This window comes from Diadema antillarum, unplaced genomic scaffold (genome assembly GCF_040938485.1).
Source record: "Diadema antillarum isolate AM-2024a unplaced genomic scaffold, OU_Dant_1.0 seq00000447_RagTag, whole genome shotgun sequence".
NCBI lineage: Eukaryota > Metazoa > Echinodermata > Echinoidea > Diadematoida > Diadematidae > Diadema > Diadema antillarum.
The window spans coordinates 179,954-205,004 of record NW_027271421.1 but is presented as its reverse complement, the minus strand read 5'-3'; the positions used below and the strand labels follow the sequence as shown (position 1 = coordinate 205,004).

Genomic DNA, 25,051 nt, shown 5'->3' with positions numbered 1-25,051 from the left:
TATCCATTTGTCTTCTCTCTCTCTCTCTCTCTCTCTCTCTCTCTCTCTCTCAGCAAACATTAGGCCTATATTCAATTAATGGTAATGAGTGCACCAATCAGTGCAATTTTAACTAAAAATAGTCACATTTTCTAATTTAGTGATATAGATATGATACTTGTTTGCTCTCATAATTAACTGGACTATAGCATTGTCCCCTCTTCATTGTATATTCAAGGTGATGTTCGTTATTCACGATCTAAATTATGAATTCACAATAATGAATATTCATTATCCCCACCGGCGTAGCCAGGATTTGATGATCTTAGGGGGCGTTTTGTATGATAGGGAGGTGGGGGGGGGGGGGTGGTGTCCCTCTTCCCGCAGTGAGAACTTTTTGCATTTTGATGTTCTATAGACGTGCTGCAATTTGATGCATGTTTCTCCGTGTTTCATTGACTTGGAACAGTCCAACTGGTTTAAGTAAGGTAGCAGTAGTTTGGTGTTGATTATTATAGGCATAACAATTAAGAATGTGCCTATAAAAATGTTACCATTATATATTGAATAAATTTCTCAGTTGTATCATTTCTTAAAATCAATATCATGAGCTCAAGGATAGAGGGGATTTCTCCTCCCGCACGAGGGAGATGTTACATTTTCAGACCTGAAATTCAGCGATCTGGTGAGAACTTTTGATGAAATAAATACTTCGAATGTTCTTTTTACCAAAAAAAAAAGATAATGAGATAAGGGAAATAAATGAGGCCTTTCAGGGAAGTGTTTGAAGCTAAATCACGCAATCTCAACTCATATTCCGCATGGCCATTATCAGTAGGGTGTCAAAGTTCTAATCTATATGAGGCAGGGGAAGTTCGTGGGAGGGGGATTCCCCCCCCCCCCCCGCATATACACACACACACACACACACCCTGACGGAGCTTTTACGTTTTTATAACAATATGAAAAAAAAAGAGAGAGATCTGAAGCACCGGGGGGGGGGGGGTTCGGATATTGTCATTCCCAAAGTGCACTATAGTTCTATAGAGGGGACCAAGGAATGGGAGGGTGGATATTACTCCTCCCATATTTGAGGGAGCTTTTTATTTTTATTTTTAGAACTGTAATTCAACGATCCGGTGCACACCACAGGAAATATCAGAGGAATATCAGAGGAAATATGTAAATCAGGGAAGTATAACACGTCTGTAACAAGGAGACAAAGCAGGAGGATATTTCTTATCATACATTGTATTTGTATCGTATCTTTACGGTTGCAGTTAAACATTCTGGTGCCCACATTTTGTGGCATATTTGGAAAACCATCTATGTTCAAAGTGTAGCCATTATAGTTTACTAGTGTGCATGGGGGGGGGGGGGGTGGAAGCAGGAAGAAGGCGTGGAAGAGTGCTATTTCCCGACCCTTCCCATACGAAGGGAGCTTTTGCCTTTTTGAAGCTGAAATTGAGATATCTCGTATATTTCGTTTTGAGCCTCCTTTTTAAATAAAGTGTAGTCTTGTGCACTCAGAATTATTCAGATTTTTTTTTTTTTAATTTGAAAAGTGTACTAAGGATAGCGGGGCTCAGAGGAGGAGGGTGTGGGAGGGGTATCCATGCACCTCTCCAGCTAGAGAGATTTTACAATTTCAGAATTGAAATTTAACAATCTGGTTCACACCTTTGAGTAAAATATTGGAACAATAATCTTAATCGATAAAAGTTGAAAGAGAACAACTTCACATGCATACAATAGGACCTACACGCATTAAGTTTTCTCCCCCCCCCCCCCCCCCCCCGCCTTCCAAATCCCCGGTCCTAAATCAAGGGGGAGGGGGGAGGAGCGACTGCCCCCCCCCCCCCCCCCCCCCCCCCCCACTTGACTACGCCAGTGATTATCATGACCTGTGGTACCCCAATACAACGTACTTCTTCTTCTGATCTTCTTCTTTAACTTTAGCCTATTCCTCTTACAGAGTTACACCAATTTTCTGAATGCCGTTTTCCTTATTTTCAATGTCTGTGATATATTCTTGCTGTAATTCGTGAATATTATTTTTGTAATTAACATTTTACTATGTATTCAGTGCCAGTGGCAATGGAAATGAACTTGAACTTAAAACTTGAAACCTTTGAAATTCTAACTTTGACTTTGCAGTATTTCTTATCTATCATTTCCATTGTGCATTTTCCTTCTCTGTTTCTTTGATGCATCAAAAATCCTCATGTTAAAGCAAGAGTTAAAATCCTTCGAAGGTCCAAAAGTTATTAAAAAGGATGTTTAATAATATACCTGCACAGGAAGATTGTATAAGGTCCAATCTATCTGACCGGTAGTAGACCTAGGGTACAGTACCGTACATAGTACTCATACATACGGCCGAAGCGTCGGAGACACACTTACGCAATGCCTTGATTTTATGTAAGGGCCAATTTGGTAACGGTTTACATAAATGTTGTTCTTGTGCTGGCCATAAACAGTGTTGACGACGATTGTACGTGCGAAAAAGGTGAATGGATTCTCGACTGGTGTACGTTCGTGTCAGCGAAGTACAGAGCTAAGGTTTCAAATTCAGCTGTAATCAACGTCTTCGGGTTACAGGTAAAGCAGGTGTTCTTTCGTTACTTTATGTATAAAGATATGGAACATGACCATTGGCTGTATTCTGCATTCTGTGAAAAGTTCATGTAATCTTTCAGCATCAGGGCCATGCTGCTTCAGTGCAACTGTGACTATCTCGTAGTCCCATATCATTTCTCTCTGTGTGAGTGTACTACGGTGTATCTGCAAACTGCTCTGAGTGATTGGAAAATGGAAATGGCTCGACGTAAATTTATCTGGAATATGCCTTCATCTGTTTGTTTGTTCGTTCATTTATGTGTGTGTGTGTCTATACGTTTGTTCATGTTTGTTCATTTTAGTCTGTAGTGTAAATTTAGTGTAAGATCATTCATGGATGTCACGTGTCATCATCGCCATTGGGTAAATTTACAGCAAACAAAGATTTCTGAGAGGGGTTTACATTTTTGGCTTGCGGGCAATTCAGGTGATGTGGCACCATGCAAAATGTTGACCTTATAAGAACTTATAAGAATTTATTTATTTGTTTAGCTATGCATATTTTCTGATAAAATTACAGGAGCTAATTGCTATGATGAATCATAAGTTCAGGGTTCAGGGTATGGCAAATAAAAATATGAGAACAGATTTATATGTATTGGAGTGTGCATGGATGGATTATGTGATTGCAGAGACTCCAACTCTCCCGCTTTCTACGGGAGATCTCTCGCCGAAAGCCCACTTTTGCAAAATCTCCCGTTCTCCCTCTTGAGATTTAATTTCTCCCGCCCTGGCTCTGTGTCTCCCATTTGAAATGATTTCTTACTTTTTGTCTTCGTATGTTGAAAAATAAGCCTTAGAAAGCACGAGAGAGCATCAAGAACCCTAATTATAAGAGCTTCCAGGGCCCAAGCGGGCCCTGGACCCCGGCCGCAAGGAACTTTGCACTCGTGATATGCGCTTCGTGCACATCAAGTTGGAGTCTCCCGTTTGCTAGGGGTTTCAGGCGGGAGAATCTCCAGATCAGAAGGTGCTTATGGTTGGAGTCTCTGTGATTGTGTTTGTGTGTGTTTCTGTTGCGTGACTGAATAATGACGGATGAACAAAAGGAGAGGAGAATGATGGAAAACGAAAAGATTTGCAAATTCAGTATGATGGATGTTTTGTGTATCCCTATGGTTTAATGTGTCTGTTTCCCTTATTCACCAAATTCATTATTAAATACAAAGTCAGATTCTTTTGTTATTCTCGTTCACAGGCCTTGCAGTCAAACTTGTGATGGTATGTGTCAACTTTAGGCAAAGATGGCAAGCTCAAGGTTACTGCTGAGAGCAGGATATCAGACTAGTCTTCACTCGCCATATGTGACACCCAGGCCCAGTCTTTCCAAGGCTCTCCATGCCAGGCAGGCTAAAATTCTTCACAGCTGTCATCAGCAGATGGTGTCATGTTCAAAACAAAGAGAATTAGCCATGTGCAGCACATCAAACTCCTTACATACATCTCCCAAGACAGATGGCAAAGTAAGGGATGTCACCTCTCACCAGCGGGGACTTAGAAACTTTCACACTTCATCCTCTGTCGGGCTGCTGGAAGACATCCAAGCATGTCCAGACCACGTAAGCCTCCTGATGACGGTAGGCCAGAATCGGGCAAAGCTGAATGAAGATCACGTGAGCCAGGCTATGGTACAGCTGTGGGAGGTGATGAAGTTTACTGCAAACAGGAAGACAGTTCTCGAGAATGAAGTGCAGACCCACAGAGACTTCCTCACCCTGTGTGTCCTAGTGGAGAATAAAGTCCATCTGATGCAGGATGAGGTCTTGGCAGATGTCCTCTATGCCTCCCTGAAGTTGTTGGCACCTGACACGAAGCACAGCCTGATCAGAGAGCTGAGGAATAGGACTCTGTCGCGTCTCGATAAAATGTCATGCAAGCAGCTGTCCAAAGTAGCAGTGTGCCTCAGTGACTTGAGTGAGTGGAGGGCGCCATCATTCGGGGCTGTGACACATGCCTTTAGTCAGAAACTAGACTCTGTGGAGAATGTCAGGGAACTGTCAGCTTGGATGAGGGAGTGTCTGCCCCTCGCCTCAAAGAATCTGTGTTCACGTACTTATGCCAAGACTGCACAGTTTGTGAATGAACTTGACAAAAATGATTTCGGCTCAAACGATTTGCGAAGGATTGTTCAAACGATGGGTAAAGTGCCAGGAGCTCCAAGGGGGCTACTACTCAAATGTGAGGAGATTTTCTTGGAGAAAATGGAGGCAGGCATGCTCAGTGTGAGGGATATTTGCACAATGTACAATCTCTTCTCAAATCTTGATAACAGTGGGGAAGGAAGTCGTGCTCAGGTACACAAGTATCTGAAGCAGAGGCTGCCTGAACTCACAGATGGGCTTGAAGCAAGTCTTGCCATTGAAATACTAGCTGTAAGAGCTTCAGCAGATACCAAATTCATGCTTGAGGATAAAGCAATTGAAATTGTCAATGAAGTACCGCTTTCCTGGCTGCATCACTTGTGCCATGGACTGAGAATGATGAACTATGTTGCCATGAAACCCTTGACCAAACAGATTGTTAGAAAGGTCATGACTTGTGACATGCAGAACTTGTCTTCTGAAGGCATCGCTAGAATTCTGGAATTCCTGTCCAAAGTCGATGGTGTGGATGAAAGGTTGTACCAAAACATTTATGCAGATTTGTTGCGCATGCTGGAAGATTCTATAGTCCCTAACCGCATCATTCATATCATCTACTGCATATCGCTTCTACCTCTGAACTCTGTGCATGGTCTTGTCTTTAAGAAGGCATCAGCTATTCTCCCCCAGCTTCACACCCCAGGAATCAATCAGCTCCTAAGCTCGATAGTAAGAATCTCCCACAAACTGCAAAGAGAAGGAACTGTTCCAAACTCCTGCAGCAGTCTCCTACAACAGCTCCAGGAGTTGGCCATCACTTCAATCAACCAGGTCACCAGTGTGTACTATCTAAACAACATTGTAGACTTTCTGTTGGAGGAAGGTGATCAGGCATTCCTGGTGAGGGTTGCCATGCAGCGCTACTCTCATGTCCTGTCCAAACTGACACCCCAGCTGGCTGTTGACTGCGCAAAGAACATCACCCGCTCAAAATGCCTGCAGGTAGATCTTCTGGATGAGATGGCCAACATCCTTGCACAGAACATCAACAAGATCACCCCACTGCAAGTAGCATGTGTTCTTAGCCCATATAGTCTGCTGAACTACCAACCCCCAAATGCCTCACAGCTGTATGAAGCGTGCATAGGCCGCATCGAACAGTTCTTGGACAGTCTTCCAGCTGGGTATGTCGTTGATGTTGCAAACATGTGTGCTCTGAGCCAGCGGTTTCCAGAGCAGATCCTGAAGAAGATCTTTAGTCTGGAATTTCTCACCAGACTGGATGAGGAGCTTGAAGGTGAGAAATGTCAGTTATTTCTGTAAATAGCAAACCATCATATTTTAATTTGTTTTCTGTGATATGGGTTTTATTTTAAAATGTTTGTGCTTGTTTTGTTTTTGCTTTTGTTTTTGCTTGACTCATTCTTTGTAATAGCTAGATACAAGTTGCATAGTTATTCAAGGGATTTGTCAATCTCCGTAAGCAGCAAATGGAGAGCTTGCAGGTATTTGATTTTACCAAATATCACTAGTAAGAAGAACCAGAATGGCATGGCAATTTTTAGTTTGTATGTGATAGCCCAAACTAAAAAAAAAAGGGGAGGAATGTAGCATTATTGAATTACAGGAGGAATTGGTAGCATTTCATCATAGGAATTTTTTTCTGCAGCCATCCCTGATAGGAGCACGATGTACCGCCGTAAGCTGATGAACCTGAATCGCTCACTGGCAGTGGAGTGTCCAGAGCTGCAGGTTCCCTGGTTTCATGAAGACTTTTGTCAGGACATTCTCAAGACTCGTAAGTTTGATATGAGCAATGGTGTTAGCCCTTGTGACTAAATTATTTTCTGTCTTCAGATGAAAACAAGTTGTAAGTTTTAGCATTACTCCAATTGCTGAAAGGATGGAAACATATTTTTTTCAGTGCTTGTTTTTGCAAATGTTCACTATGAATAACCAACTGTATTTCAGTGAACATTTTCTGTGTGAAAGATACAATGTATTTGCTCTCCCCTACCTTCCGCATTTTTTCCCCCATGTCTTTGATGTACGCAGTATATTTGAATGGTAACTTGGTACTTCTCAAAGTCAATGCATACTTGAAAGTCAAAGATTAATCTTCTTCACGCTCATGAGATTTTGTATATGTTGAAGAGCAATTTCTAAATCTAAGTGTACCAGTTGTCATTCCTGACAAGAAAGAGTTCACCTAGTATTGTGGTAGCTGAGAGTGTAAACCAAATGTTTCTGAAGATTGTTTCTGCCAAGGAGGTTATGTTTTTGCTGGCATTGGTTTTTCTGTTTTCAGGAAAAAGTTGAGAATGGCACCAGGAGCAGATGATTAAATTTTTGTAGTGATCCAGATCACTGCCTGGATCCAGAAATATTTAAGATTTTTTTTTACAATTACAATATGAGTGGAAATTGTGGAGGTCCGGCTATCCAAGCACTTTTCTAGTTTCTCTATGATGTAATGTCTCCCTTTTAGTACTTTAGGCAGAGTTTAAATTGATAAGGTATGTAGCCAGCATTTTAGGAGTAGGTGACTTGTCAGTGTATGCTACCATCATCAAGAAGAGATCATCCTAAAAAGGTCGATAGATCAACAAAATAAAGAGGTTTCCTTTCTGTCATTTATCTATTACCATGACAATTTGTTTATTCTGATGACAGGTAAAGTTTACTTCAATACTGCTTTGCGAGAAGTGCAGAAGACCCTCGTGGAGGTTCTTGGTGGACCGCAGTTCCTGCGCTCATTTGTCATCACACCATATCACTACGACATCTGTAAGCATTGTTCTGAAATTTATTCAATCAAGAGTTCTGTAGATCCCTCCTTCATAGTGTCAATCACAAGCAAGGAACTGTTCTAGTCCACTTAGGATATTTGGGACATTCTGGGACAGTTTGATTCGCAAATGTCATTAGAGCCAAGAATCATGAAATTAAGATACAAGCAGAAGTCCTTGTGTATATTCATTGGATGCAAGTGGTGATTTGTGAGAATTTCATGCCACGAAAAAGGCCATCGGCTTCGATTCCCCAAAATTTCTTTCTGCGAACATTTCTTGCTTTACAGTGTACAAGTCCTAGTATCACGTTCATGCAAGGTTCAGGAAACACTTAGTCTTATACTTTCATCAAGTACTCTTTATATTCATTAGTTTTTGGTATTTCGATATATGTTTGAATTCACTAAAACTGACTGGGCATGCAGCCTTCATTTCTGTGAAAAATTTATATAAATGTGGTTAGCATAAGGTTCCTCTTTAACTTTAGTGTGGAAAATATGATTCAATTTTGAATGCTTCACTCAGCGACATCAGAAAAGCACTTCAGTCAGTTACTCTCTTGTGTCATCTTTACACCTTTCATTAAAGTGAAATTCAGGAAAGCCAGTTAAAAATACAGTCCTAAGTTTATTTGTGTATTTGTATTTCCAAAGATTGTTAGTTCTCAAAACCTGTTCTGTTTTAGTGATATGCTCCTCATAATAAATGTCAAACGTGGCTCATTCTCTGCTTAAGAATGACATGGATGTGGTAAGAGAATTGAAGAGAAAGGGGAGCAAGAGAGAAAGATAAGCTGTATCAAGAAAAGAGGAAGATATGTTATGAGCCCTTCAAATATCAGTTTCCCATATATTAACAGTCATCACGCAAAGAGCATTTACATGAATTGGTGGTTAAAGGGATCGTTAAGTTTTGGTTGAGACCTAATTTCAGGTTTCTAACATTTTTTGGTGAGATAATGAGAAACCTCGTCTGAAATATGAAAGAGCATGTAATTCTGTGAGGAATTCAACGTTTATTTGATGAAAATTGGTTTTGAAATGGCTGAGATATCCAATAAAGAGCGATTCTGATGAAGTGTGGGACCCACACTTTATTATGATCGCTTTGTTTTAATTTGTTTTCGGATGTTTCAGTCATTCCAAACCCGACTTTCATCAAATAAACTTTGAATTCCTCTTAAAATGGTATGCTCTGTACTATATCATTTAGTGTTTTCTTGGTATCTCGCAGAAAGTTAAAAGCCCAATTCTCATCTCCATCAATACTGTACCATCCCTTAAAAGGTAGATAGTCTTAATAAATTGATGGTGAAGTCGTCTGCTTTTCCTTCCTTTCTTTAGCATTTGAGTGTGTGCTGGACTCTGAAGGGAGCCCTCTACCATGTGCAGACTATGGTAGTGTGTTGAATCGACTGGGTGCTGTGGCTGGAGGGGTCTTAGCTGATCTCATGCAGTGGGGAACTCAGACCAAACACCTACCAGAGGGTGCACAAAGGTACTAAAACACAAGCACACATGGTGGCTTTCATCATTTTCATATTATGAACTTGATATCTGTGCCCTTCTCACACATTAGATGTTGGATAGTTTATGGAACTTTCTAGATAGCATTAAGACTGTAATTTTAATTAATCATTGAGCATGATCTTCTCCTTTGCTATGTTTTACAGGTAGTCTTGGCGTAGCATACATTTTCAAAGGCAGGTCAAGTTGTCTTGTTTTGATTTGCCCTATAATATTTCAACTATTTTATACTGGTAACCAAGCATTAGCTTAGTAATCTGTTGAAGTAACTGTGTGTTTTAGAGAAGTTTGTATAGTATCAAGTGATTTGTTTACTGCACATTGTACAGAGGATGAAGGGCTCTCTGTCATTCTAATCACCTGTATCACTTTCTTGTTGCCAGGGTTGCCATTGACTATCTGTCCAGCAACATGTACTGTGCCAATTCCCCTCATGCCCTGGGCTTAGTGGCCATGAAGAAACGACAGCTGGAGCTGATGGGATACAAATATGTTCAGGTAAGTCAAGTCATATGCAGAGTGCTAATACTGTTATCTGATTGTCTCATTGAAGTCCGGTATCCAACACAACAAATGACCCCAAAGTTTGTCTGCGAAATGAGTTTACCAGACATTCTATTTGAAATATTATGAGAAGAAGCTTTGATTCAAAGAGATTGTGATGTCATGAGGTCAGGAATTATGAAGATTTTCACCTTTTAGAGCTGATTAAATTGAGTGTGTTTGTCATGAACTGGGTGCCAACATGAATTTTGCTGACAGACCAAATCACTTGTAAATCCATTTTCTATTTCACTCCATTCATGTGACTGTTTTCTCAACATTTAAAATGCATGATACTAAACTATCTTTCTCTTTGTCTCACCAGTGCTGACCTGCATTCTATGCTACCATTCTTTGCCATTCAGCCTCAAAACATGTCACTTGTTAAAAGGATTCGGTCTGAAACAGTCACCAATCAAGCAGTGTGCAATTGAATAATGAGAGAACTTCAAGTCAAGTTATGAATACATTGTTAGCTATTGTGCTGCCTTCATCCCAAGTCATCCTTCAGTCCCCCAAAAATTGGTACATGTATGTGAAGCTTCGTACTTTAAGCAGCTTGCATGCATCCTGTCAGCTTTGATCATCTGCTGTCTAAACATTTCTTCCTATCACCCTAATATATGATATAAGTGCTTTACTCTTGTTTGGCTAATTTGTCACAGTCGCAATGGTGTGGAATTCTTTCTGCCTGTAGTCAAGATATGTGTTCTTTTTTTATGTCTTTCTTTGTTTTTCTGTGAAGATTCACAATTTAACAGTGTACATCCCTTTTCTCTTTTGCTACTTTGCTCTATCATCAGATCCCTTACTATGAGTGGTACTCTGAGAACTTGTCAGAGCGCGAGGATCGCATCCAATACATCCATGAGCTCATCGTCAACTCCAGCCCAGTAGACCAGCTTGTTACTGGGTGCCAGGAGGAACCAGTCATCGCCGTCTGGGGGGACGAGGAGGGGGCGGAGCTAGCCCTCTATGGGCCCAGGAGGCAGCCAGATCCAGACCTACTGGATGACCCTCTAGTAATGAAGGTCCTACACACCTTTGATCGCATTGGAGGAAGAACCACATGATTCATGCTGTAGATCATCTCAACCAGTGCATGGCTGACTGACATCAGAGAGCTTCAAATCATAAATGTTTCTGAATCAAGAATGGTCCATGTTCTCCCATTGTATCTCACCTCAGCTTACCAACAAGTAAATGTCTTGCCTGTCATATCAAATAATGGAGATCACAGCTGATTCCACCTGACTCAGTAAGCAAAAGGAAGATAGAGGTTTCTGTGTTATTACTTATCTCAATGTAGTACAGTCTTACATGTTAGTCTGTAAGTATATCAACTTGTCTACAAGTTGTATACATAGTGCAATGTTTTCATATGTGTATTAGGGACATATCTCCATCAGAAATGAGAGCATTATAAAAGGAATGTTGTTCTAAGATTCACAGAAGCATCAATACAGAAGGAAAGGGAATCTTATTTTTGGGAAGGTGACTGTTCCAAAGTATTCTGGTCCTGTAAAGAATTATTTTTGTATTTTGCCTTTTTAATGCTCTGAAGCAGACGCACATAAAGATGCTGTTGGAATGAACCAGCTGTAATACATGTCAGAAGTATTTTCATAATTTTGTAAAATTCTCAGGATTCTCACCTCCCTTTGCATCTCACCAGTTAATATTTTGGATACTAAGGCACGATTGCTTTCTTCATGCGTGGATACAGGTTACTAACTTAGAGTCTCGAAGTGAGTTAAAAAAATCAAGTTTATAATGTATTTTTTGATAGATTGTTTGTTCCACTTAAGACACACACATACACACAGACAAAAAAAAAACTATCTACACTTGAAATTGACATGGATGAAAAGGCAAGTTTGACAAATTTAATCAGATGTGGGCTGAATTATGAGGTGATGTCTGATGAATTTCAATGGTGTGCTCTGATGATCTGTGTGGTGTCTTTCAGGCCATCAAAGAATCTTATTGGAGCTTGGAAAGAATCGCCAGTGTGCTCTATGAATCCCGGTGAAGAAAGAAAAATGTTTTTATTTCTAGTTTTAATCTCATGCAATATGTATATTTATTATTTGATTTTGAATTCGCTGCCCTCTGATTGGTTGATATTATTCTTATTAAATCATACATGACTTCTGCTTGAAATTACTTTTGATGACGTACATCAATCATTACCAATGTTAGAAACAGAGTTGAAGCAATCAAGGATTTATTGATAGAGATGCTCTTTTGGGATAACACAAGAGGGCAGCAAACAGCTGTAACGAACCTGAGGGGGGACTACAGCAGAGTTGAGTGTACATGCATAGTATCAGGAATCTTCTGATGGTATATCTTTTCTGTAACAGCTATGCTTAAGTGTGCTTTTTTGTGATGTAGGAAATCATAGTGTCTGATGTCCCTGTAGTAATGGGAAGATTGCTGCCTATGTACACATACTTAGCCCAGAAACAAGTGTTGAGGCTAGAGTTTTGATACCATTTTACACTTGTCGTGAACAAGCTGTTTGCTGTCAAAGAAAAGGAGTGTAGACAAGGTCACAATACAGTACTCTCCGCGTAATCGGGTATCGCTTAAACGGGTACTCCGTTTAATTGGGTAGTAATGCCAAAATCAGTTCCAATACACATTAAAATTGCCTGATAATCGGATTGCCTCTCCGCATAAATGGGCAAATAATTTTCTTCTAATCTAATTTCTACCCACATTTAATCGCAGATATAACACTTTAAGAAATCATGAATGTCAAATTTTCCACGGCTAATCGCATTCTCTGCTAAGTTTGCAAAGAAGACCAATCATTTGGGGAGTGATTAAACATGAAAACACATGTACCAGTACCGACTTGCCACACGTAATTGAACATTACACATGTAGCTGGCACTCACAGTTGCATATAGACAGACAAGAGTTGAACACACTTGCGCTCCTCCCTTGCTCCGCAACAACATTCACTATACAAGAAGTTTGAAATGAAAATCAGGCCATGAACCAGCTCCATAATTTTGCTTTCCCCCAGTCACTTCTCGAAAAGTAAACCGACGTTCTACATGACCAGTGCACGCAAAGAGACGTGTTCATTTCTGAAAATGCCTGCATGTTAGCGAGGAGTCTATAGTCAAACGACAAAGTTTTCTGAAGACATATTTGTCCATAAAAAGAGTGTAAATTATTGCTCGTGACTGAGCAAGTGTAAGGTATGTATAATGTGCCGTGCAAGCACGCGTGTTAAGCATACAATGTAGGTGTTGGTGCAGTGTTACAATGCATGTACATACACATTGTGTGTGTCAATTGCGAATGAGACATATTCTTCTGTTAATCGGGTGCTCCGCTTAATCGGGTAAGAAACGCTCTGCTGGAGCCTACCCGATTATACGGAGAGTACTGTACAACAATTAGTGAAGACAAATCCTGGTATTTATACAGTCAAAGACTCTCGAGAGATATGTTCGTTGCTTTTCTACTTGTGATCAAACTGTGCCATAGTCTGTAAGTTGTAAAAGAAATCCGTCATCATTACCAAAGAAAAATGCAGTAGCAACTTTGATCCTGTACATTAATTTTTTTGTGTGTGCTTTGAGTGTCAATTGCTACAGAAAACCTTGTAGCATTATACACACTGTCTGAAGTTTAAATCCCTGGCATGAAAAGAGTTAAGTTGATTCACAAAGTAAGCATTAGTGAGACCTGAAATTCAAAAGTATTCAGTAGTTGTAGAGATGACACCTTTTGAGGAATGAATTTTGCATTAATGATTTACAGATGTGAGACCTATATAGGGCCTTGTGAGGCATACATATGCTGCCCTCTAGAGATGAGAGATGAGAATCTTTGAAGAGAACATGGAGACAGCAGATTAAAACTGTGTCAACGAGCCAAGCAATCCTCTCACTGTGGACATTTGATTTGTCAGTATTGGTGTAAAAATCCCTGGATGAGTGTCTTGAGTCATATGAACCATGGTCACCTGACCGTATTAAAAGTGTTGTATGCCAGGCATCTTGGTTTCAATTTCATTACTTGATAAAACATGGCTCATCAAATTTCTGCATATTTATAACAGAATTAACAGAGCGACACAAGTTGTTATTTATGGAAATGGTTTTTGGACACGACGTCTTCAGTGTATCAAATGGCCATTGAATTACATGTAAACTTTTTATTATGCCTGCTGTATCCAGCAGTATTTATTGTTGCTCATTATCATGAGCCTTTCTCCAAGCTGATGTTTTAAATAAAAAGTATTTTGATTTTAATTCCAGTATTTAGAGCTTTTGAAATATTCATTGTACTCTTCTGATATAGGGATGGTTGCAGTTTGTGTATGTTTCACTGTGCAAACTTTTTTATGCTGTGAACCATTTCAATACTTATTTTTCTGAATGTGAGTGGAGGGACTTCATTTCAAGATGTTCTTACTTCCTGTCAATTCTAATATAAGAGTAGCTGTAATTTTCTGCATACATTCACACTGTAGCTGTTACCCTGGGGGATTGTGAAATAATTTTGAGTTTCTAAATCAGATGCAGATCCAGGAATTCCATGAAGAGGGGGCATCTTTACAAAAATTAGAGAGGGCACATGCACCCCCCCCCCCCCACCACCATTGTGTTCTTTTTATTTCTTTTGTTTCAGCAAAAAGTATAGGGGGGCGCGCGCCTGGTGCACTCCCCATAGATTCGCCACTGTACATGTATAAATAGAGTATACAGTACATGTAACTACTGTGGGGTCGAGGATTGATCTTGAGTTTCATAAAGCCAAATTCTTCTTGAAAGGGGCTGTACAGTACTGGTTGAGGTGGGGATTCATGTTTTTTACATTCCTAAGTGAGATAGTGAGAAACCTCTTCTGAAATATGATGAAGAGCATGTAATTTTAAGAAGGATTCAACTTATATTCGATGGAAATTGGTTTTCAAATGGCTGAGACATCCCAAAAAGTGATAATTATAAAAGACTACATGCCACAACTTTATAAGGATCTCTTTGTTTCACCTTGTTTTTGGATATCTCAGCCATTTCAAAACCGATTTACATCAAATAAACTTTTGATACCCCTTAAAATTGCATGCTCTTTAACATCTCATAGATTGATTTCTGAATATCTCGCAAAATGTGAAAAGCTAAATCCTCACCTCGACCAGAACTGTACACACCCTTGAAAGTCCTCAAGCCAGACAACATAGTGCAAGCAGATCGTAAAATCCATAACGTGAGGAAAACTATGTAGCAGATTGTGATTAGATTTCCCTTGGTGGAAAGGTTTCGAAGAAATGTTACCTTTGCTTTATTTCACAAACATTTTCTCATTGCAATCCAACTACCGACAGATATATTATTGTCTCAGGGATAGGTGTTTTGAGCAGACTCCCGAGGTATACTCTTACATAAGGGTATTTCTATGACTAAAATCTACTGTGTTCAGTAATAATAATGATAATAATAATGATGATGATGATAATGATAATAATAATCATAATAATAATAATAATAATAATAATAATAATAATAATAATAATAATAATAATAATAATAATGACATTAATAATAATAATTATTATTATTATTTTATTATTATCATTATTATTATTATTATCATTATCATTATTATCATTATTATTATCATTATTATTTACTATTATCATTATCATTATCATCATCATCATCATCATCATCATCATCATCACCATCATTATTAATATCATTGCCTTGTCAACAAATTGGCAACTCCAAAGTTTACTGCAAATTGTATTTTGGATAGAGTGGATTTAACTGAGTTCATTAAATCTGTGCAAAGTCTTAAAAGAAAAAAAAAAAAACATTGCTATTTTGAGACAGGAATATTTTCAAGATAAGTCATACAGTGATATACAATGTATTACCAAACTATGACTCAAACTGAAAGAAATTTTATTTTACCATATGATATACTGTTAAAGTCTAAATTTTCTCAGTGCTGACATTTTTGCGCATTTCACACACCCAGAAACTATCGCGAAAATAAAAGAGCATGCAAAATTGTGTGCTTGCCATATGTTTCCTATATAGCTGATGTCTTGATTACGCGGAATTGTTTAAAAATTATGCGAGACTCATCTTACCCCACCGAGTGCAAAAAAAACACTTTCGCGAAAATGTCCACTGTTACAGTACTAGCAGTGGCTGATAAACAGATCTTGAATAAAAAGATACACCATGAACATGATGTTGCTCACATAAAATGCGCTGACTTAGGGGGAGAAAATAAAAGAGTAGAAAACAAAGGGCATGATAATTAGTGAGTATTGGTAGTGTACATGTACACCATCGTGAATGAGATGGTGCAGCACGGTTTGTGGTTATCATGTTGCCCTTATCACATGGAAGGTCAAACTTGGATTGAATTTGACCGGGAGTAGCCTCCGGGAGAAACTCTCCCTGGAGACCAAACACCAGAAGACAAACAAGCAGGCATAGCTCTACCACCCTGGAAAAGAAATTTGCTGCTCATTTCCTGCCTTACTCAAGCGTGGGAGGAGATTCATCCCGACACCTTTCAACAACTTTACTCCTTGCCCATTGTTCTTTGTGTACATAGCTGATGTGTTCTCCGTCTTATAGCAATGACCCTTAACCCCTGTGTGTGCGTGCTGAGTGTGACTACCCTAGGAGGTTTGATACTATTTACCCAATCCGTGAACATTTTGCAATATCCTGCAAATAGAGTGCCAGTAGACCTCCACGCCTGTCTAATACCTTACTTCTCAGAAATTTACTGGCAAATCTCAGTGTTCTCTGCAGGAAATATTTTGTTATTGTACATCATAACCATTATCTAACTTTCCGTTCCCTTCTCTGGTACATAGCAAATCATAGTTCACTCATCCATGCCATACAGTGAGCATGCTCATGATTCATTTTAATGCCTGTTCCTACGGAAAAGATAGGATTGTTTATTTTCACATTTTCACTATGCCTTTGGTGAGGTAGGTAATGGGGAAGGGTCATTCTACATTAGTATGTCACATGCAAAATGATGCATTACTGTCGCATAGAACACGACTACCACTGAACAGACCCTTTTTGGATAACAGTCATCGCTGTTTATTCTAATGCGTAAGGGAAAGTTTAACCAAATAGATATACAGGCGACTCCTGCTATAACGAAACCCTTGGGACTGGCAGTTTTCTTTTGTAATATTGGAAATTTTTTATAACTAACAAAAATATAAAGATATATGGATAATAATTTTTGAACCTGAATTTTTACTTTGTTATGAGATTATCATTATACTGTACCTATGTTTGCTTGGACAGGAGTGCACTGTATGTGAATTCAGGTAGATACATCAGGGTTCCTATAGAAATTTGAAAACAGAATTCCATGACTTTTCCATGACTTTTCCACGACTTCCTTTCTGGCACGGTTTCCAAAATCAGACACGTTATGATGGCCTCCACCTCCCCTCACAGCCATCCGTTCCACCAACTATCTTACTCATGATATGTACATCTATTATCATTAGTATATGTCCCGGGAGTTATGTAGAATTTGGGATGTCACAAAACTGGGATCATGAACACCAATTATTGTGTATAATAGCAGAGTATGATCACAGAGTATGAGAGTTGCGAGACACGACAAACTGAAAAGTTGCCATAGCCAAGAGGTAAATGCAATTCCATGACTTTTCACAAATTTTCCAAATTCCCTGACTTTCCATGACCACAAATTTTTCCAGGATTTTCCAGGATTTTCCATGACTGTGGGAACCCTGATACATGTAAGAGATCACCGAGAGTGAGTGTGTGGAAAATAACACAATCTGTTTCAAGCTACAAATATGGTTTAATTCCACTCTCTGTAGACCCTACTGATCTCTCTTGATTACAAAATGAATAAATAAATAAATAAGTAAAATGCTGAGTTCCCATCTACAGATTTAGGTGACCACATTTGACAAAACTTTAACATGTACAGCTTTTGAAGGGATGAGTTTTTTCCAAACTCAAACATTACCTAGTGTATCTCTAAATTTGCTGCATTTCCTAAGCCCACATGTTAAGGGAAAACCTTACAAAAGGGGGATGAAACCCAAGTAAACATGTAGACTGAGTAAATGCAGCAACATCAGTAGAACACATTAGTGAAAGTTTGAGGGAAATTAGACAATAGGGGCAAAAGTTATGAATTATTAAATTTAAAGTTATGGTGTAGCCATGAGACTACAACAGTTTGTGATATTGTGTATGAAATATGATATAAAGAAAATGCATGTATGTTTAAAAATTCACAAAATTTCAGCTTTTAATGAAAAGTACACATTCCCTCGACTTATTACCGACACATATTTAGGGTAATATTATTCCCCCTGCTTTCTGGAAAAGGTATGTCAAGTGTTCTTTCATTATGCTAGAAAAGTGATAATGTTTTCTTCATATTTTCTTTATCATATTGTTTTCCATACATCACATCACAAAGCGAAGTTCCTTGTCAATATCAGCCAACACACAAGGACAAAGAAGGGACAACGACACCTCACACAGGATGTAATTTTTGTGAATTTTATGTCGTCTTTAATGAACTACGTAGACAACATCAATACAAGTCAATACATACTGTCATAATACATTATAAACAATCTCCCCGTCTCCTGAAAAATTCCATGTAGTAAAAAAATTATCACCTCTTCTCTTTCTCCCCTAGAATTTTTCATTTACTTATGAAACCCGTACAATATAACATTGGAGAGACTTCTTCTTTTTTTTGTTCAGAATAAAAACAGCTAAGGAGGTAGATGTGATACTATACATGAAATAATCCAACAATGAAGGGATACAAAGCCATACAAGACAGCCCTTCGCACACTTTCTTTTCATTATCTTCATTGGGGTGGTATCATTTAGATGCGGATTCTGCCTCAAAAAGGCTGCCAAAAATTGGGTCAATACGTCCACATGGCAATGCTGATACACTGGTGAAATCACAGATTGAACGCACAATGTGACTTGATTAAAAATGTGATGGATTGGAAATAACAGCAGCCATGCTTGTATGATTTTACAACCATTACATGTATAAAACTACCTAACAGTTGAGCATCAAACCTCACTGTCTGACATCCGGAAAAAACCTGATATAAGATTACACAGAAGCATTTCTGTAGCAGTCCAAAATATTGTTTCTCACCTCAAAAACCTTTCTCTGTGCTTGGATAAAATCTTGTACAAATGCACCCATCACTTGTGCATAATTCACATCACTAATAATCCCCCAACAATGCAAATTTTTACAGTAAAAATGGTAAAAACATACAAAGCATGTCAGTGTACAACTTTGTATCACAAGTCAAATCAATATCATGATACTCCCTATCAAACAAATATTGGAATAAGATTACAGTTTTGTACATCTATAGATCCATATTTCCAGATAAATACTCATTTGAATATTTTTCCCTGAAACTGAAATAAAAACTGATTTCTCAGAGGCAGAAAGGAGAGAGAGGAATGCTGAGTCCATATTCTCACAGAGAGAATAAGACAAGCTTGTTGGAGGAAGAGAGAGCGAGTGAGGAGAGATAGATATAGAGAGAATATAGATGGAGAGTAAAGAGAAAAAAAAAGGAGATACAGAAGATATTATGTATTAAATAACACTATCATATCTCTTTCTGAGGTCAGATATTTACTTAATTGTCCTTGGGATTTAAATATTCTCTATAAACACCTGTATCTTGAGTCAATAAATATCTCCTGAACCTGGCCATTGCACAGATACCTACAATCTTCCTGACATGAAGGAAAATATAATCCATCTCATTATTATCTGCACACTACCTTCACCAAGCACCTAGTGTCACATCTTACACTGCCTTCTCTTCCCAAATTAAGATCATCACATACAATGGGCAACCTCATCACTCCTCTAGGAATGACTTCTTGTTGGCATGGTAACCAATCCCATGGCCACTGCCTACAGTCAGCTTCTTTCAAGTAATATGATTAAGAAAGTTGGTACACTCTATTATGGTTTTAAAAAGCAGTCTAATCGAAGATCAAGAAAAGATGTGAAACACTACCCAAAGTAAAAGATACAATTCAGAATTGACATGAAATGTTGGAGGACATCATCACCTTCTCTAAAAACAAACTTGGCCAGTCTCCTTTAGGAGAATATGAGGAGTCGATATTCAGAGCTCCTCTTGATAACACATGTTTTATAGGGCTGTACAACAACAACAACAACAACAACATAGGAGTAGTTGCAAAGTACAGAGCAGGTAACAGGTTCACCTAGTTACACTTATAAAAGGGGATAATTAGAAATACCCCGTAGGTGGATATCATTTCTGCCTCAAGAGTTAACACTTAGTTCACTGGTGTCAACACAACCAATGGTAAAAACAAAAAGGAACAACCCGTGTTTTCTTTTGTGTGCCTCCTGCTCGTTTTGGTGTCAATGAAACATGGGAACATGAATAGAGAAATATATATATAATATATACACACATATATAATTACATGATGACACATACAAAGAATGAGACATTTGAATGTGTGTGCCATCGAGGTATATATGATACTTCAGAGGTATTTGAGGTGTGGTCCTGCAAGTCTATGAATCCTTATTTCTACCTGAAGAGCTACACCAGACCAAGGAGAACTGAGAAACAAAAACCATTCACTCTTAAACACAAAGCGAAGTAAAAAACAGATCATAAACAGCTTACATAATAGCTTATTGATACATAGCTTCATGCAATACAGTATGACGCACCGAGGCAGATATTAACCAAGCAAACATAAGGGCTGATGAAACACAAGACTTTGGTACCTGACTAAAGCACTCTTGCGACTAAGATGACACCTTAAGTGGCTTCGAAAACAGCTTGTTGTCAATATAACAAGGGTTATGCAGGAAGATAAGGGTACCACTGCATGAATTAAAACACAATTTGGTGGTCTGAGGGAAAACATTAAAAAAAAAAGAAACACACTGTTATAGTCATAAATAAATGCCAACACAAGATATATTAGGCTCAGGGAAAACATGCCAACTCTTTACAAGCCAACTAGCCAAGAAACACATGGCTGATATCATCTGGCTTTTTTTTAGCTCTTGTTGACCAAAGTTTTATATAACAAAGAGAAACAAACAATTAGTCTAATTGAGGTTCATGATATGACATAGGACCAGTGAGAGAGATGCAATAATATGACATCATTTATTAACAATTCTACAGCTTATTAACTATTTTTCTTTTTGGCCAACAGCAGCAAAATTTGCATGATGCTTTCCCCTTTCCACACAGTTGGGAGAGGAGGAGACCATTGAAGAGGAACAGAATTTCACAGAAATGGGAACCCATGACATGGGTTACACTCATGATTGGTTTACATGATCATAACAGTTTTCATGGGGCTATAGGAATATATAGACAACTTCTTCCTCTAAAAGGAGAATTAAATTCAACTGCAGCTCTGCAAAGAAAATTATCATTCAGAGACAAAATGCCCTTTCTTCAAAAAGTTACAAAAAGGGGATAGAATGTTGAAAACATGATGTAGAGATTGCTAGCAGCGCCTTGGGGAACTACACATTTGTATCTATCCAGCATGTCAATAAGAAGTTTATAAAATAATGGGTAGTCAGCGTATTTTAGAGGATGTTAAGAAAATCAATTCGAAAATACCCGACAGATCTTATTTTGTTGCATGAGCATGCGTATGCATATATGCATGGTGAAATATGTATATGTAAATGTACATACATACATATACCTTTGTGCTTACATACATACACATTTTACTATCCCTTTTTGTCAACTAGAACCTCAGTTTCATTGAAGAACCTGCACGTCACACCAAAGGTTGTTTTACAGTCAAGAGTATACAAAACTACATTAATGGAAATCATTTGTCCAAATCACACAACGAAAGCTGAGCAGACACAGCCATATGCACACCAAATAAAGCCCCTCATACACTTTGTGTACAAACCACGATATTAAAGCAATTCAAACAATCGTTAAACTACGCCGAAAATACAGGGAAGGGAGGTAGCGAAAAGGAATTAGCCTGGGAAAGAAAACAAAACAAAGGGACATGTGAATACAAAGACATTCTTTACATCTGAATCATTAACATTTCAAAAGGAGATGGGGAAAAAAAAAAGGATCAGCTGTAATCACACCCAGAGGACACAGGATTACAACACAACTGCACAGTGAATTAATAATCAAACAGCTGCATCATATATGTGGAACATGTACAGATTTCTCCCCTAACACCTCCTGAATTTGGCATTTCTGAATCTACTACGTCTGGGGAGTAAACGTAACACCTGTACGTATTTGCAGCAATATAATATTCTAGAATTTTCGTGCAGCATTTCTAGTGTGAAAACTATTTCTACTGGGTATCTTAGAAGAGAAACTTGGCAACCTTTTTTCTTTCAGTCTTCCTAGACACATCAAAGTTTGTTGAAATGAGCGGAGATTATTTTCAAAGCATCATCTAAACTAAACGCACTGCATGTTGGCATCAAATCCTGGGGTGTCAAGAGAGTTTGATGGAAGAAATGTGAAATTACGGGACAGACTCAAATTAAGAAAACAAGCAGATGAAGCTTTGGCACAAATGAAACTCAACTCACTAATTAGCATATGCAAATGAAACACAAAACGAAGAGTTAACATGCATCCCTCAAACTTCTAGGGGTTTACTCTGATGGCTGACAGCTGTAGCAAACACAGCCATGGCAAACAAGTACACCATCAACATCTAGAATCCAGAATCTAGCCTTCAAATTTCACTCATGTTTTATCCAGTTCAATTCTGTGGATGAGTTTGATTTAAATAATTACAGCCCTTACCATACTAAATCTGACAACATCAGGCAGAAACACCATGCTGTAAGATCCATCAATCTTTGTTCCATGAGGATTAAGTCTATCATACATGTTTAATATGAACATATTACAAATACATTTGTGCATACATACATACATACATTGTATGTATCCGTGGAGGTGGAGAAAAAACAACAACAAATGAACTGCAGAACATTGGATACACCAAGTCAACAAAAAGCATACTGTAAAAATATGTTGAATTCATTTTTTTTTCCTTTTCATGAATAACACTGTATGTTAATTCCCTGAGAACAGGACAGTTAAAGTATGCCAATACTTCATTCTGCTGTAATATCATCATATATATATATGTTACATTTTTGTAATTATCTCCTTCAAAAACTTTACAATACAACAAAAAAAAAAGTCTCCACGATGAGGTAGAATGGCAAAGTGACAAGCTACGTGTAAACTGACTTAAGAAGCAAGCAGATCATCTACATGTCCTCTTTGTTAAATACAGAACAAAACAACCAAAAATATAATAAAAACCTTCATCAACTTATTACGACTACAGAAACCAGGACCTGTTATAACTCACCTCCCTGATTCCATCTGTACAGGTGTGAACGTGCCTCCTGCTGCACATTCATTGTAATGTTTCAACAAGATATACCTTGCAGCATGCAAGGGACTGCTCAATTCACATTCAAATCTAAACACAGTCAGCCCCCACCTCAGGTAATCACATTTTGACATACAGTGAATTTAAGATACAAACTCATTACACATAATATACAGTTACTTGTAGTAGACCTACGGACTGAACTGTTATACCCATGTCACTTACTTGAAAATGGCTGTTTTTGCGGCGTACTTTCATTGATCCAAGGTTTTCATATTTCATCACCAAACCATAAAATTTGGACCTCTGATTTTGGTCTCTAGAGTAAGAGAGCTGAAGAGTACACAGACATGGAAAGATGACATCATTGGTGATACGATGTGGACATGAATGACTTTTTACAAAGAAAACATTTCTTCACTCAAAGGCAGTATCAATGCTAATATTATCAGCAGGATACACTACCAGGGTGAACAAATTTGCATGATTTACACTCTTTCTTTCATTTGTTTGTTTGTTTGTTTGTTTTAGTCTTTCTTGCCATAATTATTCCAAAAATTCCTGAACAGCAAATCTAATATACTCTTAAGTGTTATTTGATTCACAACAGATGAAAATGTAACTGTTTGTCTGAAACCATGGATAGTGATGCTACTGACTTCCCATCAATCATCCCATTGATCCATGCTATGTGGAATGGCTAGAGGACGTGACTGGGAGCCAAACATCCCTCGCCTCTCTTTGAGTCTGCATCCACTGAGCACTCAATGGTCTCTCCTGTCTCACGATACCTCATCATGATTCAAACAAGATTCATCCATCTTCACCAACTCCATTTGACAAGAAAAAAAGTTAAGTTTGTATGCGATATGTTGCCATCAGAATATGTTCATTCTCACCGTCTTCTTACTGCCCTTACAGTTAAAATAAAAAATAACAAAATTAACACAACAAATGCAAATGGTAATGTACAGATGAAAACATGCAGCAAACTCCCCCTCTTCCTTTCCCTAACCTCCTCTTCATTTCTTTTCCTTTAACCTTCTAGTAGAGTCTAGGAGAAAAGAGGGGCTAATCAACACCCCATCCCAATAGATTCACATGATATGATGATTTCACATACAACAAAGCAAGTCACAATATGTCCATCAATGCACTGACATGTCAAGCAGCTGACACATCTATGGCATCACACATGCAAGCTGAAAGAAGCATCGCAGCAGCAAGGAGGAAACATCATCTGAAAACTCTGGCTTGAAAACTCCATCTCACCCCTCAGCAGCTATCCATGCAGCATTGACTTCAGATTATTAGTGGGTAAGCAATGGGCTTGGAAAGAGACCTACTGAAAGGTTCAGCCTAAAGCTGCATCTCCCTAAATACACAGGATGAATTACACTTACACTCCTTTTTTTTCATTATACTAACTGCAAGATATTGAGACTGAAAATGATCATCCATTCAAAAGTTTGCTACCTTTTTATCAGTGTATCCATATGACACCATGGTTGCCACATGTTTTCACATACTTTGATTAGTGCAGCAGATACGCAGCACTACGTTCATGCAGGGTTGTGTAACTACTGTTGTAAAAATGGATATCATCGTAACGAAGCATTTTTTCCCCCCACAAATCTACCATAGCAATTGCTTGATTTCTGGCATTACAGACCCAAGCCTTACCATTCCCAAATGGTATGTCTTCGCAGATGTTGTAGTATTGAGTTCTACAAAACTGCACTTCAGAATGAATGTTAGCGTGGAATCGCAGCTACTAGATGACTGAAATACAGTAATTATCTCATCATATCCCTATTGTACATTACACTCTCAATGAGTTAAATAACATGTCTTGTTTTGGTTTGTTTTTTTGTTTTTTTGTTTTTTTTTTCACCTACAAAGAGCTCCCCACCCCCCCCCCCCAAAAAAAATCCTTTCATGTGATTTGCTAGCAGAAAGCTATGTAGTATCTACCACTATCTAAACTCTCTTATAGATTTCTCCCTGGCAGCACTCAATTCCAAAAT

General features: G+C 38.4%; 1 protein-coding gene across 1 annotated transcript; it reads left to right on the top strand.

Annotated features, from left to right (window-relative positions):
• The first annotated feature begins 4,004 nt into the window (after positions 1-4,004).
• Positions 4,005-10,734, top strand: LOC139732767 (FAST kinase domain-containing protein 1, mitochondrial-like). Its single transcript, XM_071643611.1, has 6 exons — positions 4,005-5,976; positions 6,349-6,477; positions 7,353-7,466; positions 8,815-8,968; positions 9,381-9,495; positions 10,344-10,734. Exons 1-6 carry the CDS (start codon positions 4,011-4,013, stop codon positions 10,611-10,613), a joined length of 2,748 nt encoding a protein of 915 aa, XP_071499712.1. The 5' UTR covers positions 4,005-4,010; the 3' UTR covers positions 10,614-10,734.
• The last annotated feature ends 14,317 nt before the right edge of the window (positions 10,735-25,051 follow it).

Bases quoted from the DNA above. Each gene is read 5' to 3' on its own strand.
- LOC139732767 (XM_071643611.1), top strand. From the start codon at position 4,011: ATGTGCAGCACATCAAACTCCTTACATACATCTCCCAAGACAGATGGC. The intron at 5,977-6,348 runs GTGAGAAATGTC...TTTTTTCTGCAG, and splicing joins ACTGGATGAGGAGCTTGAAG to CCATCCCTGATAGGAGCACG. The intron at 8,969-9,380 runs GTACTAAAACAC...TCTTGTTGCCAG, and splicing joins CTACCAGAGGGTGCACAAAG to GGTTGCCATTGACTATCTGT.